The sequence below is a fragment of the Bacillus rossius genome, chromosome 15 (assembly GCF_032445375.1).
Source record: "Bacillus rossius redtenbacheri isolate Brsri chromosome 15, Brsri_v3, whole genome shotgun sequence".
Classification (NCBI taxonomy): Eukaryota; Metazoa; Arthropoda; class Insecta; order Phasmatodea; family Bacillidae; genus Bacillus; species Bacillus rossius.
The window spans coordinates 658,555-675,566 of record NC_086342.1 but is presented as its reverse complement, the minus strand read 5'-3'; the positions used below and the strand labels follow the sequence as shown (position 1 = coordinate 675,566).

The 17,012-nt window shown below is 38.4% G+C and overlaps 2 protein-coding genes across 2 annotated transcripts in view; one reads left to right on the top strand and one right to left on the bottom strand.

Annotated features, from left to right (window-relative positions):
• The window catches only part of LOC134539244 (calpain-D-like), a 28,316-nt gene extending 19,970 nt beyond the window's left edge, over positions 1-8,346 (top strand). The window contains exons 11-13 of the mRNA XM_063381054.1: positions 370-548; positions 2,369-2,576; positions 2,661-8,346. Of these exons, the coding sequence (XP_063237124.1) occupies positions 370-548; positions 2,369-2,549 (360 nt within the window). The 3' untranslated portion in view covers positions 2,550-2,576; positions 2,661-8,346. The remainder of the gene's footprint in view (positions 1-369; positions 549-2,368; positions 2,577-2,660) is intronic.
• A 5,237-nt stretch (positions 8,347-13,583) lies between these two features.
• Positions 13,584-15,155, bottom strand: LOC134539432 (V-type proton ATPase subunit S1-like). The gene has a single exon (XM_063381466.1). It carries the CDS (start codon positions 15,054-15,056, stop codon positions 13,821-13,823), a length of 1,236 nt encoding a protein of 411 aa, XP_063237536.1. The 5' UTR covers positions 15,057-15,155; the 3' UTR covers positions 13,584-13,820.
• Positions 15,156-17,012: the final 1,857 nt, after the last annotated feature.

The following is a 17,012-nucleotide window of genomic DNA, read 5'->3' as shown; positions in this document are numbered from 1 at the left end:
AAAATGTTTTGTGCAATAAATGAAGGGAAAAAAAGTTTACCCACATTTTATGCACAAAAAAAAATGTCCGATAAAATTATGAAAAGTATCTTGCATGTAAAGAGTTGAGCTGTTAGTTTGGATGGTGTTTGTTGCCACCCGCATGGTGAGAGTGTGTATGAGAGTGTGTGCATGTGTGACTGCTCACAAGTGTGTGTGTGCTCATGAGTAAAAGTGAACATGAGTGGGAGTGAACATGAGTGCGAGTGTGCACAAGTGTTAGTGCACATGAGAGTGAGTGTGCACGAGTGTGTGTGTGTACACATGAGAGTGAGTGCTCACAAGTGTGTGAGTGCGCACGAGAGTGAGTGAGTGCGTGTGTGCGCGCAGGGGCGGGAGGGCATGACGGCCTACTACCTCACCAAGGGGTGGGCCGGCCTGGTGGTCATGGTGGAGAACCGGCACGAGAACAAGTGGATCCACGTGAAGTGCGACTGCCAGGAGAGCTACAACGTGGTGTCCACGCGGGGCGAGCTGCGTGCCGTCGACTCTGTTCCGCCCCTCCACAGGTCCGTACTCCTCGCACCTCGCACTTTGCTGGAGCGGTGTTTGATCACTTTCTGTCACTACATCTAACACTGTTTTCATTCCATTTACTGGCACTGTTCTTTGTTTCAACGAATTTCTTCCGGAGGACCATAAATATATTAAGAGTCTGATTTAGTGAATACATACAACTATGACAACGAAACGATAGCCAAATGCAAAACAAACGACCCGACTGCACGCGGCCCGCCATCTTGCCGAACTGTTTATACGACACGCAAAAGGGGCACAAGTAACACTTCACACAAGGACATGTCACAAAGTCCGAACAGGCACGACTCCCTTACAGTATCATTATAGATATTCTGAGTAGATTATTTCCTATCAAATTTTGTTCTCCTTTTTTTTTTTTTTTTTTTTTTACAATACATAGTTATAATAATAATTACAGTTTACGGAAACAAGGAAAGTGAAGTTTAATCTCAGTACCACCAACATGTTTATAGTTGAATCTATCTACAATATTGTAATGAGTATGTAATGGTTCTGGCTGTAAGATTATAATGAATTTCTGTCTTGAACCTTTGTCTCACTATTCAAGACTAGATAGGCAAGGTTTAGAGCAATGATTATCAAAAGTATGTAGTAGTTAACAACATTGTATGTCTCCGAAATCTACCATGCACTCACTTAGAGATTCTACATAATTAGCCTTTAAAGTTTAGATCAGTTTTGACCCCTTGCTCTCCAATAGAAATTGTTTCTAATTTAATACAACATTTACAGGAACATGGCAAATATTGCCTTGGGGCTGTATTCATTGCAACACATACTTTTTGTGACATACGACCCAAGCTATGACTGTCAACTACCCATAAATTTGTCAGAGTGAATCATAATGGTTGTGTTTACCTATGTACGTGTATTATTATGTAATTGTATCCTATAATTAATTTTCTCATTTTTTATTTTAATTTTAAAAGAATAATAGAGTAGTTAAATATGTATTCATGAAGCACATTTGTGTCACGGTCAGGTACTAAGTGCTTTTAATTTACGCAGTTATATAGTTGCTCTTCTTGCAGTTTCATTAAGCAGTGCTGTTAATTTTTTTCTTTTAAAAATGAATTTTCTAAAATTAACAGGTTTGGTTACTGAAATATTCTTTTGGCACTCAACATAATTAATAGTGCAATTACTTCATGGCTAATTTCACTATATTATTGATTTGTGTTTTTTTTTGTTACACTTGTAATGAAATGTTTTGTATTTGGAATAATTGATAATTCCTAAAACAAGTGCTTTATCATTAAGGGACCCGCCTAGTCAGGGGTGTATCTGTGTCAGCGAGGCGGGATGAGAAGTGCAACACCCATGGGTGCTTCTAGCGCGGTGACGCCTCTGAGATGGCACGCAGTCTTCTCGTCGTGCGTACCACCACTATGAGATTTTAGCGGTGACCATGAAGACAAAGGTGTATCGCATGTCCCTTGAGTACTTTCAAGACTATCAGGCATTTCATGCCTAAAAATTATCCTGAAAACATGTGTTTTAGACATTTTCACTTTTCCAAAAGAATACAGAATCCAGTTTAAAAATAAACTGCGGAAACATCTGCCCTCGTTGCATTCTTAAATGCTTTTTTTTAAAACAGACCTTATGGGGATATCTTTTGCAGTTTTAAATTCTCGTGGTTTCTTCTGAAACACCCTTGTTTGTGCTTGGGTTGGCGGGCCCTTAAGATGTATTTGTACTATGTTGAGAGATTTTTACAAATTGTTTTATTTAGCAAGGCATTTAAGAAAACAAGGGTGCATGTTGTGTTGGTGATGGCGTGGCGCAGGCAGGTGATCATCGTGCTGACACAGCTGGAGGGCAGCGGGGGCTTCTCCATCGCTCACCGCCTCACGCACAGGCTCGCCAACTCGTCAGGCCTGCACGACTGGGGCCCCTCGGGGCTGAGCCACCACCCTCACATCGACAGGCAGGTGGAGGGGCTGCACTCGCCGCGACTCATCACGTAGCGCTCCCTCCCAGGCCGCCGCCCGCACGTGAGTGGCTGCGTCGGCACCCTTGGGTCGGCACCCTGCAGGTGTGTGCCGGTTGCGAGAGCAGGTGTGGTCACTGTGTTGCAGACGTGCACCCACGCCACACGAGGCGTCTCCTCGTGAACCACCGCACGCCCACGCCACACGAGGCGTCTCCTCGTCAGCCACCGCACGCCCGCGTCGTGGGACGGGTAGTCCCGTGATCTTCTCGTCGGATCTCTCCTCACTCGCGAGATTGTGCAAACTAGATCTGTCCGGACTGCCCCGAGTGAGCGTTCCTCGCCGCAGGCTCACCGCAGGAACACGGCAGCGCGGCGCGCCCTCGTGGTCGTGTGAACACTGCGATACTTCTGTGTTTAGAGTAGTGTCGGATGCATGGATGTGCTGGAAGCGTAATTTAACTTGTGATATTTTTAAATATTCTAGTCTCGCAGTTCAACTGCTGTTCTCTTGTACAGACGTTGTGCTGTTTAATAATGTTAGCATTTAAACGCAGTCTAGTTTAATATTATGTTAGCTTTGTGTGGTGTTATTGTGGAGTGCGACCGTTATCTTGCCATGCCCGTCGTTGATTCGAGTGTTCTCTGTTTACGTTTCGATATCGTACCGGCTCGTGGCTCTGGAGTTGAATTGTTCCCACCGTCTGTGTTATTTGTTGACGACCTTGTTTTCGTTACTGCGTGCACAGCAGCAACTGTTCGTGGCAATGCTGTTGCATTGGGAAGGGCTTGCCGGTAGAAATGGAGCCAACTCGGAGGAGCTGAACTATTATCTGATAAATGAAAATGACTTGCTCTTGCATTTGCATATCCCTGAAGCTTCCTAAACGTAAGGCAGTGGTTTGTTGTTGCGCGACTGCGGTCCACATCGTGCTGTGTTGCGAGGGTGACCCCTGGGGAATCTCGGTGGAGAGTGTTTACAGTTCCGGCTGCAGCTTTCTGTTTCAGCGCTGTCCTTCCCGTTGTCGCGGTTCAAGTAGTGTTGGCTTGACTCCGGTGCATATTGCTGGATGTTATGATGTTGGGAGGTAAAGGTACTGCAAACAACTTGCATGGTTTAGCGTGTTTAGGCCCCTAATTGTTCGCTATGTGCGGTGCTCTTGGATGTTGATAAATATCAGGTGGGATAATGTATTTCCCTATAAATATTATTTAAATTATTTTTTTTTTAAAATTTAATAGTTATTATAAAGTGAATTTTTCCTTTGTAATTGCTTACATAAATACAATTTTATAGCCAGCAGGTTAAAACTCTGATACATTTGTGTAATGCTTTTAAAATGTGTTAAAAATAGCACAGATTTTTTTGAGGCACATCAGTCATCGTACCATAGGCAGCTAGTTATGCCTTTTCTTTACAATTCCAGACACATTAGAACAGTAGTAAGAGGGGAAATTGGAGTGGAAATTGTATTTTTCTGCCAGGTCTTTTCTGCTTTATCCCAGTCCTGTAGCTATAAGGCTGTCTTACATTGCTGGTTACTAAAGCTACCTGATCTGGGAGATAACTGAAAGTGTGTTAGGAAAATTGTTTCTTGAAAATAGTTTACGCATGAATTGCTATACTTCTGGCTGAAACTAAGTCTTTTTCCTCCTGCCCGTCACTGACGTTCAGAAAATTTGTGTCTACAGTAGAGCTGATTGGCCAGTGAAAGTTTCTGTAGTAAGGCTTTATCGTCAACATAGCTCTAGCTGTGTTTCAACTTGTTCAGGCATTGAACAGCACATGGGTTTAAACTCATTGTACTGATAAGTTGAAAACTAGTTTTGGATATAATTGACTAAATAAGGTACTCAGTATTGCTTGAGGTGTATGCAGAGTGAAGAGGCTTTACTTAGGAGGTGTAGTTTTTTTAATCAAATACAGACAGTAATTTTCCTCATATTTCGAACATAATGTGTACAGAATTTCATCTAGTAGTTCCAAATTTTATCCAGTACGAAAAACAAACAAATCTATAGACACTCTCCTTTTTACATATAGTAGATATTCAAACCAAGAACAATATAAGTTCCAAATATTTGAAAACAGTTGTTCATAACTCTAATCACTGTAATATTATTTGCTAAAAAAAAAAAAAAAACTGAAGTTATAGTCTATGATAAAAATCTTACTTAATTATGATTTAAGTTGGGTTGATATCAGGATTTCAGAACCTACTCAAGATAAGGTACATTTTTCAGGTATGTACCTACTTTCAATACTTTCAACACTCAGTATTTTAGTAAAACATACATTATGCATTCCAAAATCAATAAACTATTTTTTATATAATTTAAATATAGAATAAGGTGCAGAATGTTTATAAAAATATAATATTTACATTACAATTAGATAGCCAAAAAAATTGTTATGTTACAAGTTTTTTGAGAGAGAAAAAAATGCTTCTAAAAATTTTTGGGAGCAAGTCTATTTGGTTTTTTGACTTGGGGACTTCCTTGTCGCTGGCATAGGCAAGTAAACACATTGACTCTTCAAGTACAACCTAATGATTGGTGGTTTAGATACCTGATAGTATTAATTTAATGCACAACAGGTATTGAGGTATAAAAGTTTCGAAAGTCTCATCTTTAATTATAAAATTATAATGGTTTTCAATAAATGAAAAATAACTGTAAAATGCTGATTTTTATATACTGGCCATGAAAATGTGATATCATCACCAAATACAACTCTGTGGCACTTAGTTGGTGAGTAGTTCTAGTGTGTGTGAGGTAGTCTGATGAGGAGGAGCGAATTACGACGCAAGATTTTAGGGCTTTGCTGTGCTGTGACGCTATGAAGCTGGAATACAAAAGTTATCAGTAATAATAAAGTAGTATGGATCATCTGTGTTTGGCTGAAGCGATCATCTCGATAACACTGGCACACACACACGGTACACGCACAGGCAACACGACTGTAGCAGGCCTCTTCACCACGGAGACGCGCAGCAAACCAACCAGCGTTGTGTAATGTAGCCGGCGCACCACAAGTTAGTGTTTTGTGCTCCAACACCAAGCATTGCACCAACCGCATGCTTGTTCCGTAGAGCTGCTGTTTTACACATGCTAGTATAGTACGCAGCGGGATTATGTTCTAGTACATATTTATATTGTGAAAATCAGGAAAAGTCCTAAGTACAAATTAAATTTCAGCAGCAACTGGGAGCCCAGTGTGCTATGGCTTATTCGATTGGCTTTTGTACTAGTAATGTTAGGCACAGTGTGAAGTGCTGCCAACAGTGTAAATGGAAGTTTTAAAGGGATGTTGATGGTAGTGAATCTGTGTGAATCTGTTAGTTCTTCATCTTCTAAAACAGTTGGGAAACCAAGATTGTCGAATAGTTTTATCCAGTTAAAATGGAATACGGTCTTCTTGGGGGGTTTTCTGACTCTAGTCTTGTCATTTCTAATGTTATGTTGTTTTTTAATTGTTATACTGCGTTCGTTAACTTGGTTGATGTTTAAGGTAGGGTTTTTCATTCACTCCTTCATGCACAGAGGCTTGAAGAATTACAGAATTATCGTGGGCTGTAAACCATTGCGATAACAACTTGTGACTGAGCAGTCCTGGCTGACCCTGGCTTCTGTGGTGTCTGTCGGTGCGGCGTCGTCACCTCTTCCCGTCAGGCTGTCGGCTCTGTGGCTCGCCAGCGGAGTGAGCTCGGAGGGCCCGGACACATGCATGCCTGCAGGCTCCCTCCAGCCACCGACAGTGTTCGTGCCAGTTACTGCCCAACTGCATTCATTGCCTCAGTTGTAACCTCAAATTACACGTTCAAGCATACGTTTCATCATGTTTATAGCATTTCTGCATACAATTCAAAAATAGCATGTTTATAAATTTCACACTTCCGTTCTCTGTACGTCTAAGCTTTTCTCCGTCAATTCAGATGGCACAATTTTTTTTTTCTTGTATCAGTATTTACGCCTTTGTTTTTCCTTCTTTAAGATCAGTTGTTTGGTAAGTGATGGCAGAAAATGAGAAACGTGTTGACCCTCCCTTCAAAAAGGACAACCGGTGGATTGTATTGTTACTGTGGTAATTTGAACTGTATCTGCTGAGTATAGTTTTCGTGATTGGGAAGTGTTAAGTTATGCTTGTGTGCCACTTACACTTACCTGTTTGATGGGGCCAATGAGATTACAGTTAGCTGTGACAGCAGCTGACCAGTTTTGGAACTATGCCATCTTGTCATGACGGTGAGAATGGCACAGCGTGCTATGAAATATGTGTTGGCTCAAAGAGAAATGTCTTGGGAGGCATCACTGCTTGTAACAGCACCGCGACAGTGATCCGTACAGTCTTCGTTTATGCTCGGGTTCCACTGCTGCCGTTCTCGTGTCAGTGTTCTTTATTTGTTTATTTTATTTTTATTCACTGCCTAATTTACTGTCTTTATTTTAAAGACAAATTTTTTGCTCAAACCATTTAAGACCAGTCATGTTGCTGGTTCATTTTTGTGCTGTAACATGATAGTTTTACGCACCTTTGTTTATTGTGCGTTGTATTTGTGCATTGTGTACATGCATGTGTCATGAAAGTAGATTTAAATTTAAAGTCTGAATTTGTGTATAGAATCTTGGAAGCCTTTGTTGCAGTTATATGATCATATTAACTGTATTCAGTTTTATATTTCAACTCAAAAAGTGCTCATTGGTTTCCACTTTTCAATAATTGAACTGACTTTCTTAGGTGCGGTTTTTTGTTCAGGAGTTTAAATCAAAGTACTGAGTAGGTTTTAAGGTTAATGAGTTTACAGTATTTTTATTTATATGTATGCATGATAATATACTTTAGTAGCAAGGTTGTACATTTATGGTGTTAAGTAAGGCTTTTGACTGAATCAGAGAACAGCTAAAACTTGTGAAAGTGTATAGTTACCACTAAATCAATTGCAAAACAGTGAAATTTCACCTTCATTTTTACAACAAAAATTTTTGTTTACTATCTAGTTATTTTCTATTTCTTTCATACTCCAATTTTTTTTGTCAGTTTTCACAACTTATGAGCTCATATTTAATTACGTAAAGCATCTGGCCACAAATATGATTTATAATCATTTGTGTTTAATATATGTATTAGATTACTTGGAGATGTAATTTACATAATTGCTGTGAGTGAGTTATGTTTGTTGTTACTTTGCAAACTGCAAAATTTTGTCCTGTTGTCAAAATGCAATGCTTGCCTAACGCACGCTTCTAGCATAGCAAGTGAGCTGGTTGGTGGATCACAACCCGTATTGACAGAAGATTCACGTGCTGACAACCTTCAAGCCATTCGACTTGCCTCTCTCATAAATATTGATTACGTAAAAATGATATCTCAACGCAAACTTGAAAGGACCATAATTTTGGCAATTGTATTTACAAGCTTTGAATTAGCCAAGCTATTGGTAGCCACATTATATTTACTCTTTGGAAATTGTATTTCCCCACCCAAAGCAAACAAGCAGATAGGAACTCAAACTGCATAGTGATTTATATGTTAGAGAGAGGTTTTTGCTTTAATGCATGTCAGCCGTGAGTGCGGACTTCCATAGGTTCCTAACACGCGTCAGTACAACTTGCCATTTGAAGTTATTTTACGTGTGTTTGATGGTTTTCTATTGTTCTGTTTGTTCCTGTGTCATTAGTGGCAATATTGTCTGGAGAAATCACATATGTCGTAGAGCATAGACCCAGCATTGTGACACTTGAGGCAAACATGTCCTCACTCATTGTAAACAACTTCAACTTTGACCCATTAACTTGCATAAATACACACGTGGTAACTGTTGGATAATCTTTCTAGTGTTTTATTTTTATTTATATATATATATATATATATATATATATATATATGTGTATGTATATATATATATATATATATATATATATATATATATATATATATATATATATATATATATATATATATATATATACATACATACACACACACACACACACACATATATATACACATATATACACATATATACACACATATACATACACACACACACACACACACACACACACACACACAAGCCACTCTCGTTGTTTTTTGATGTTGACCCCAAACAATATCGTTGGCAGTCAACCCCAGACTGGGTCTGTGTGAAGCAGGTCTTCAGTTAATCAGCATCGACACTCAGAGCAGGTGACACAACACACTTTTTAACATTGATATTGAAGTACTGTATGAATTATTATTTTACTTTTTATCTAATTTATTAGTAATGGCAAAGAGAAGAAAATGATTTTGGCGAACAGTAGCCTATTTATTATTTATTCATTATATTTATATAATATCCTAATAAATTATTAAAATTGAAGGACACAAATTGTAAAACTGTAAGACTTAATGAAAAATGATCAGTTCCTGAAACAGGAAGTTAGTATAAATGACTCAAACAGATATGATTATTTAAATTATAAATATACAAGTTTGCATAGTTGAGAAATTATTTTTTCAGTTAATTCAAGTTAAATAATAAATAGGCATGTTAATGCTATGTATTATATAAGTGCAATAGTAATATTTTTTTTGCAAAAAAAAACCTTTAATGGTATTTATGAATGTGTGTCTCCAACTATAAGCTGATATTAAACTAATGAATTGATTTAATGCAAATAAAGGCTTCATGTTTGGGGTTTACCATGAGGTACTTCATGTAGCACAAATGAAGTAAGCCTATTTTTAAAATTTGTTTTGATTTTTGAAGTCTGCGAGAATAAAGTCAGTTTGGTTTATTTGATCTCACAAGACAGTAGGATGTGGTACGTACCTATTTTACAACCTTTATATTCCATGTTGGTTGTTATTGTTACAGTGTGATTGTAGTGTGTTGACTTGTGCACATACTTGCTCATTATGTTTGGTATTTAATATGAAAGTTTGTCAATTGTGTTGTGTAATTGTTTTTCTTTGTGTAACCTGCAGAGATATATAGCCAAGTGCACATAACACACTTGTAAGAATTCCCATTAAAATAATTGTGCTACTTATCTGTTTCCATGTGGTAGTGCCATTTTCCAAGGCCAAGAACCAGAAACCAAATATTTGTTTTACACAACAGTCTCTGTACTTAATAAGTAATTGTATTTATAGCAGGAAGAAGTCTCAAGTGAAGCAGTGTTAGTTACACATTCAGCTGTGTGTTTATTATTACAATACCACATTGTTCACACAGCTCGTATCTAGAGCCTTACTTAATGCACGACGTAATATCTCATTGTGTGACCGAGCTCATGTGAACTTTTTAAACTAGAGTTTTAAAATTCAACCTTGTTTCTCATCATACCATCTTACCGGGAAGTACATCATCATAGGAGTCACAATAGCCCTCAAATATAAAATACTTTCTAAGACCAGAGGATAACTAAGTGCATACATTGAATTTTGTTGTTTATAATGTGTGTTATTTCTGTAAGGAGTACGTGTAGTTTTTCAGTTCTTGGACAGGAATTTAAACTGCAAAATCATAAATTAGTCAGTTGTCATTTGACATCACTTCCTCTATCCCACTTATTTTAAGTATATCACTGTTTCAACACAAGAGAAGAAATTATTGCCTTATTGGTGCTGTTTTCATTATAATTTGAAGTAGTATCAATGAAATCTCATTATACCATACTTGAAAAACCCACATTTTTGGTACTTCTACTTTATAATGACTGTACTTTATATCAAACTGTTTCTAAATGTGAAACATATTGAAAGAATCTGAAAATATGTACTTCAAATGATGTTCCATTGCCAAGTTCAAGTTTTAAATTTATCAGATACCTTCTTTGGTGCCATTTGCAACAATCCCTAGTTAATTATAATGACATATGTACTAAATAAGACAATTATTTGGAAGCAAACTTACCAGGTTTGTTGATTTGTGGTAAACTAAAGTGAACATTGATATTATTTTTTACTATGTGTTTAGCTGATGTTTATTGTGATGTTTTCTGTTTACTGATGCTGTTAAGATGGTTGCCAAGACAAATAGCCTTGGTGTTTTGTGTTAATAAGTTTAGTTCCAACTTAAACGACTAAATTTAAGCTATTCTTAGTTTTTGATTTTACAGTCGTACATACTATATTAAATTTTCAATGTATACTTGGTAAGAAAATGTATGTATAAAAGTTGTACAGAACACAGCACTGCATCACTGGTAGTAAAGTGAGGAGAAAGCAGATGAGTGGATGTTGTGTTATTGTAGCGTAGAAGTCAGCCTGGCGTAATTCTGCACTTCCTTGGTCCACTTGTTTAAAAAAAATTTTATACTTGTGTACCTGGATAATGTACTGTCATAGGAATGAGGTCACAGATCTTTTACTGTTCATTTCTTCATGTGCAACAATTTATCCTCACAAATATTTTTCTGTGTACTGCTGCCTGTGTTCTTAGAAAGTTGTTGATATGGGGGAAACGATGTGATGTCATGAGTTTACGCCGTTGCGAGAAACTGTCTGTCACAAATAATATAATCCAGTAGTTAGGTTGGTAAAATTAACATGAATCAACTTATACTCTAGTAAAATTGTTTCAGAATGAGGACAAAATTACAAACAACAGACATACAGCTCTGGCCGACACAACAAAGATATCACAAACGGACCAATAGGCTTCCTACGATAAAACAGTTGCAACCTTTTGAAAATACTGATCTGTTCCCATCGTCGAGCACACAGCAGCCTCTCTGAAGATTCTGAAAGAAATCGGTGCTTGTACTTTCGTAGCCCGTCAGAATTTATACTACATGGCGTAATAAATTTTGTATGCAAATAATTAATAGAAATAAAATAAAAGGCCTGGAGAGATATTATTAATACTGAGTAAAGTATAAACTCAATCAAATTAAAAAAAAATTTAAAATGAGTAATTGTTATTCAATCTTAATATAAGCATGCATAAAATTAATTAATTTAATTAATAATTAAAAATTAATAAATATGCTGGCTGTTTATTCCTTTTTATTAATTTTAATTATTTATAAATAATAACATAATTTATAATTATAATGCAAATAAATTATACATATAGGGAGCATAACCTCACTTACAGAATTATACTTGAAAAAGTTTATAAACACAATTTATATTACTAATATTCACAATAAATAAATGTTTTTAATGGTGTTGACCAGTATTCAATATCAATCACTAAAGTATATGATTTAAAAGTTTATTAATAATGTATATTTGTCTGAAGTTTTTTTTTTGTATGTTGCTTTTTTTTCATCCCGTGAAAATTTTGTTGAATGGTCCGTGCACATTCCGGCCTAAAAAAATTTAACTTCAAAAAAGATAGATTTTTGATAGTTGAAAACCCGGTTGTATTGCCACCAAAAACTATTAAACATGCTGCTAGCATGCTGTGTGCTTGTGAGGCGATGTTAGTCACATTTCTTTTCTTGCAGCTGTTGTTTTTAGGTTGGAAATAGTTCATCATTTACTTTAGAATCCTCATATATAAGCCCTTTCTACATAAATGAAAATAACACAAAAATAACATGAGGTAGTGTAAACCACAAAGGTCACTCATGAAAATATTTGAACAGTGCTGACATTGTTTGTGCACACCAAATAAATACTGTACCTTGGAGGTACAGTATATATATTATCTTGAATATTATATTTTGTCTAGTAAAGATGTGTAAGAATAATATGTTAAAGTTTCTTAAAGGAAAACATACTACGACCTAAGTAATTGGAAAATAAATATATATAAAAATTTAGAGAACAGAGTTTTAGGCCTACTGAATGTAAAAATTGCACTTCAGATATAATTGTTACAAGTGCTCTATACCAAAAAAAAATTAGACACTCACGACACATTGCCCCACAACAGTGTCGCGCCACGAAGCAGCTGTCAGCAACGTCTGTTCTGTCGCATCTTCCACTGATAAAACAATCCCCACTAGAACCAACATGACTTACGTGCAGACTACATAATCACCAAAATCCTTGAGCAAAAAAAAAAATGTATTTGTTCAATTTACTGTCAAGATACTGACTTTGAGAAATAATTAATTGCATGATCATTACTTCAAAATATTTCTTCATATATATTGATGGAACATTTCTTTAAGGTGTATGATACCTAATTTGGTTAGCTCATTATTGCAATCAGGACGTAACTTGGGGGGTGGGGGAGATGGGGCTTGTGCTCCATGGGCTGATGTGGAGGGGGGGGGGGGGGGGGGAACAAACTTGCAGAGTAACTTTTACTATACATATTTACTTGAATATTGTAGTGTCAGGAGACACAAAAAAATGTTGGAGTGCAGATGAACTGATTTGTTTGTATTTAAAGATTCATACATGTATTTCGTGAAATATTTAAAAACTGGTCCAAGTTGAATCAGAAATATTTGGAATGGAATTAATATATTTGGTGGCGATATGAGGTGGTGTTGGGAAAGGTTTTGTAGTTTGGTAGGTTTGAAAAAAATAATGGGACGCCAATATGAGTTCTTGCCCCGGGCGGAAACTAGTTTAGTTACGTCCCTGATTGCAATCAAGACTACGAAAATAATATACGCTGTATTTGCATGTGTGTAAGTACTGGGAAATAATAATTTATTGCTATAGTGACAGTTTTTTTGTTACTGCCCACTCCGGGCCAAATATTGTTTAAAATAAAGCGACGTGTCTTCAGTCAGCAACTGTAGGGTTCAGCATATTCTGTCCGCCATGTCGCAGTACTGCACTGCTGGCGTTTGTAGTTCCCTCGGAGTTTAATGTTACTGTGCGTTTTAATTTCAGTACAATGTTGACTGTTTCGTAGTGGGTTATATTTCACACATATTCTGCCGATAAAACTATACTGATGTTCAATAATCCGGCAATGCAGAAATGGCATGGTCCCTAACATATAGTAAATAATCCTTAATCAATTAATTTGGAGTTTGCTGTGGAATTTTAAATATACCACTATAAATGAGTTATGTTAAAACAAGTTTTTTTATTACATCTTTAATTTTTTTTGCAACAAATTAATGTTGGCACATGTGGATAATTAAACATTGTGCACTTATATTTTACTAATTTCTTTCACCATAGTTAGGCAAAAATATTTTCTTCAGCTTTTCTCTTGTTGGTGCATACACTGATTTTCAATAAATATACTATCAACAAATCTAATTACTCTAAAACAAAAAACAGGACTTACTACCAAACAAAACTAAAATTCACCCCGTGTTGTCTCAAATATACGACCTTAGGAATGCATTCAGTGAAAGATGAAGCGCACAGTCCTGCTAGTCGACTGGAACTGGGGCCCGCTCACTCGGAGGTGGTCACCTGGATGGTCTTGCCCTTGGGGTCGTCGAACTGGTCCATGGTCCTGATGTTGAGGATCATGCCGAGACCCCACACCAGGATGGAGCCCAGCAGCAGCGTCACGAAGAAGGCGGACCACATGACGCTCGTGAAGAACCACACGCAGTCGTACGTGTCCCCGAAGCTGGGCTCGCCCAGGAACGGCTGCACCTGGAAGCTGTCGAACACCAGGGACGCGTTGCCCGGCGCGCTGGAGAACACCACGCTCTGGCTGCAGTGGTACGAGAAGTTGAGCGGTGCCTCGACGGCCGGGTACGTCTTCAGCGAGGCCTCGTTGCCCCCGGACACCAGGGTTACGGGGCCGATGCTCCAGTAGCCGCCCGACACCGGGAACTCCACCTGCAGGCTGATGTCTCCCGCGAAGCTGATCTTCACCGTCTGCAGGCTGTCGTTGACGACGGACAGCACTTCCAGCGGTGCCGACAGGTTCGTTCTGATCCCGCCGCGCTCCACGTACGGGATGGACTTGGAGTAGAAGAGCACGGAGCTGTCGTTGGACCTCCACAGCGTCCCGGACACTGTGTTGTTGGCGTCCTCCGCCAGCAGGCGCCTCACCCTGTGCTGGCGAGGAGTTTCCGCTTCCACCCACGACGGGTGATGGCCCGTGTAGATGGCAGTCACTTGGGAACCTCTCCGGACAGACTCGGAGTACATCTTACCGATGATGTCATCGTGGCGTCTCAGCATATCTGGTCTATCCTCGTTTGTTTTTGCGTCATCCAGCTCCACAATCACAAGGCTCCTTTCACCGTGTGGGATTCTGAGAGCATCGTGGTTTTGCGTTTGTAGATCGACGTGGTGGACGTCATAGCCGTCCTCCTGTAGACTCCGGAGGGCCTTCAGAGGGGCCTGCACCGAGGGGAAGAAACTCGTAGACGGTGCAGAGCTCGACGCAGTCCGGAGTCGTGGGAACGCTATTTTGTCGTCCGAGTCACGCCAGCTGAAGTCTTCTAGACTCAAGTTCTTCTCGAAGAAAGCGATCACCAGAGACTTCTGTCCGTGGCCAGCCGTGTTCTCGACGAGACGACGGAACCTCTCCGGAGCCACGCTCTCCAAGGCAGGCGGGTGCCCTCGGGGGTCGCCCTTGTGCGTGCCCCACACCAGTGCCGGGGCATGGTCCGCCGTCCCGACACTCAGCAATATGCTAGCCAGGACGCACGCACACCTCAGACCCTCCATCTTGCGAGAAGACTGCCTGGCCACTAGTCACCTGACTCTTACACAACTGCTTATCTCTCAGATAAGATAAGGTGCTCTCCTCGAGTCTGTAGCCCACTTTTATTGCAGCGAGCCGCTCAACGCTGGATCTTATAGCACAGCGTTGTGAAGAGTGCCCGCTATGTATGAGGTAGGTCTTATACTTATTAATTCCATCAGTAAGCACAATATAAAGAAAATTTAATATTAACTAAAATATCAAAAATAATTATGTTAGAACCATTTCTTAACTGATTTGTGGCAGTTCTCTCTCTCTTTTTTTTTTTTTTATAGAAATACTAAAAAAAATCATTTAATCTGATGTATACATATTACAATAGTATTAAATTTGACTGTGTGTTTGTGTGAAAAGTTATCATTTGCAATGTTCCAAGAACACATGCCCCCCCCCACCCTTAGAATGGGTTATGCTTGAATAAATGTGACTTATTCTAGAACTTACTGTGTCTGCAGTCTGATACGAATTGAGGCAAAAATAGTTAAAAGCTGTGCGTGACATACTATATTTAATAGGGAATTTGTCAACTGTGTAATTAGGGACAGACATTTTTTTTTGTGCTGATTATGTTAAAGGGGGAAAAAAAAATTTGCATCAAGTTTTTTAAAATTGTAATAAGTAGACACATGATTCGTAGTACATTGGTATTGAGCGTGGCACACGTTCCAAAAAGTAAGCGGAGTTTAATAGAGCAAATTGTATAAAGCTGTTTATCTGTCCACAAATACAATATTTAACAGGTCTGTAATACAGTTTGCAATGCATCTGTAAAAATGTACATCACAATTAATGATCAAAATTACTAACACACATACTGTGGCCAGGATGCTGTTTCATTCAATCGACACTTATTGCTAGGGATGTGTATTTTTCGCAAAAAAAAAAAATCTGAATCGCTCATTAGACTGCCATAAGGTATGGCGATCCGTCCACAAGAGAAACCATTGCCCTATTTGGCTGGGCCATTCAGGACTTATTTGCTTCCGTTTTGGATGGCTGTGATTGGTGCGCTGACAGTAGACGTGCCTGGAATAAACCCAGCCAACCACGAAACACGGTTAATGCAACAAAGTTTTAACACACAGCTGGTCTGGAAAGCTTTTGACGAAGCATACATGACCCTTCTTTTTGTATCTCCTAATAACTGCTTAAAAAAAGTGTTCAATTTGGCAAGGTTTGTAGAAAACCAAGTGACGTTAAGATAATATTGTTCGATTATTTCTTCTGCCTTAAAAGTCTTTTGTGCTTGGATGACTTTGCACCAAAAGTGATAAATATGCTTTTGACTTGAGTTCTGCTAATGTGTCTTCGATGGCAGAGCACTGACACATCGTGAGGGTCGCTTGTTCCGTCCCGACCTCATGACCCGGGTGTACACGTAGACCCTTGTTGCAGTGTCCTGTTTTACTACCTGACCACTAACTTAACATGCAGGTTGTTCTCAATTGTCTCACTACAGTTTGACATACAACTTTGTTTTTTTCTTATTTCCCGTTCTACTAAATTAGACGATATATTTAGCCTTAATAAAATCACACCTGTCTTTATTCTACTCCATTAGGGAGCAAACTTTAAATAAGGGGTAATCACATGCCCATTTATTTTTAATGCAGATTATACAGACTTCCACATTATCAGTCAAATAAGATTTAATAAAATCCAACTTTTTTTCGTTTCCCCTAATTAGGAATAAAATTTAAAAAATTGTGAAACACACTTATCTTTATTTTAAAGGATATAGAATGTAGATTCAATGTGAATTTTGTGTACGCATTAGTCATGCTTAGTTTGTTACCTCTTACTGTGGTAGGTTCAAATATATTACCTTTCCACCCCCTTAGCGACAGAATTTTGGAAAATTAAAAAACTATGCATTACTTTTTATTATTATTATTTTTCTTACTTTCCACTTGATTAAC

Bases quoted from the DNA above. Each gene is read 5' to 3' on its own strand.
- LOC134539432 (XM_063381466.1), bottom strand. From the start codon at position 15,056: ATGGAGGGTCTGAGGTGTGCGTGCGTCCTGGCTAGCATATTGCTGAGT.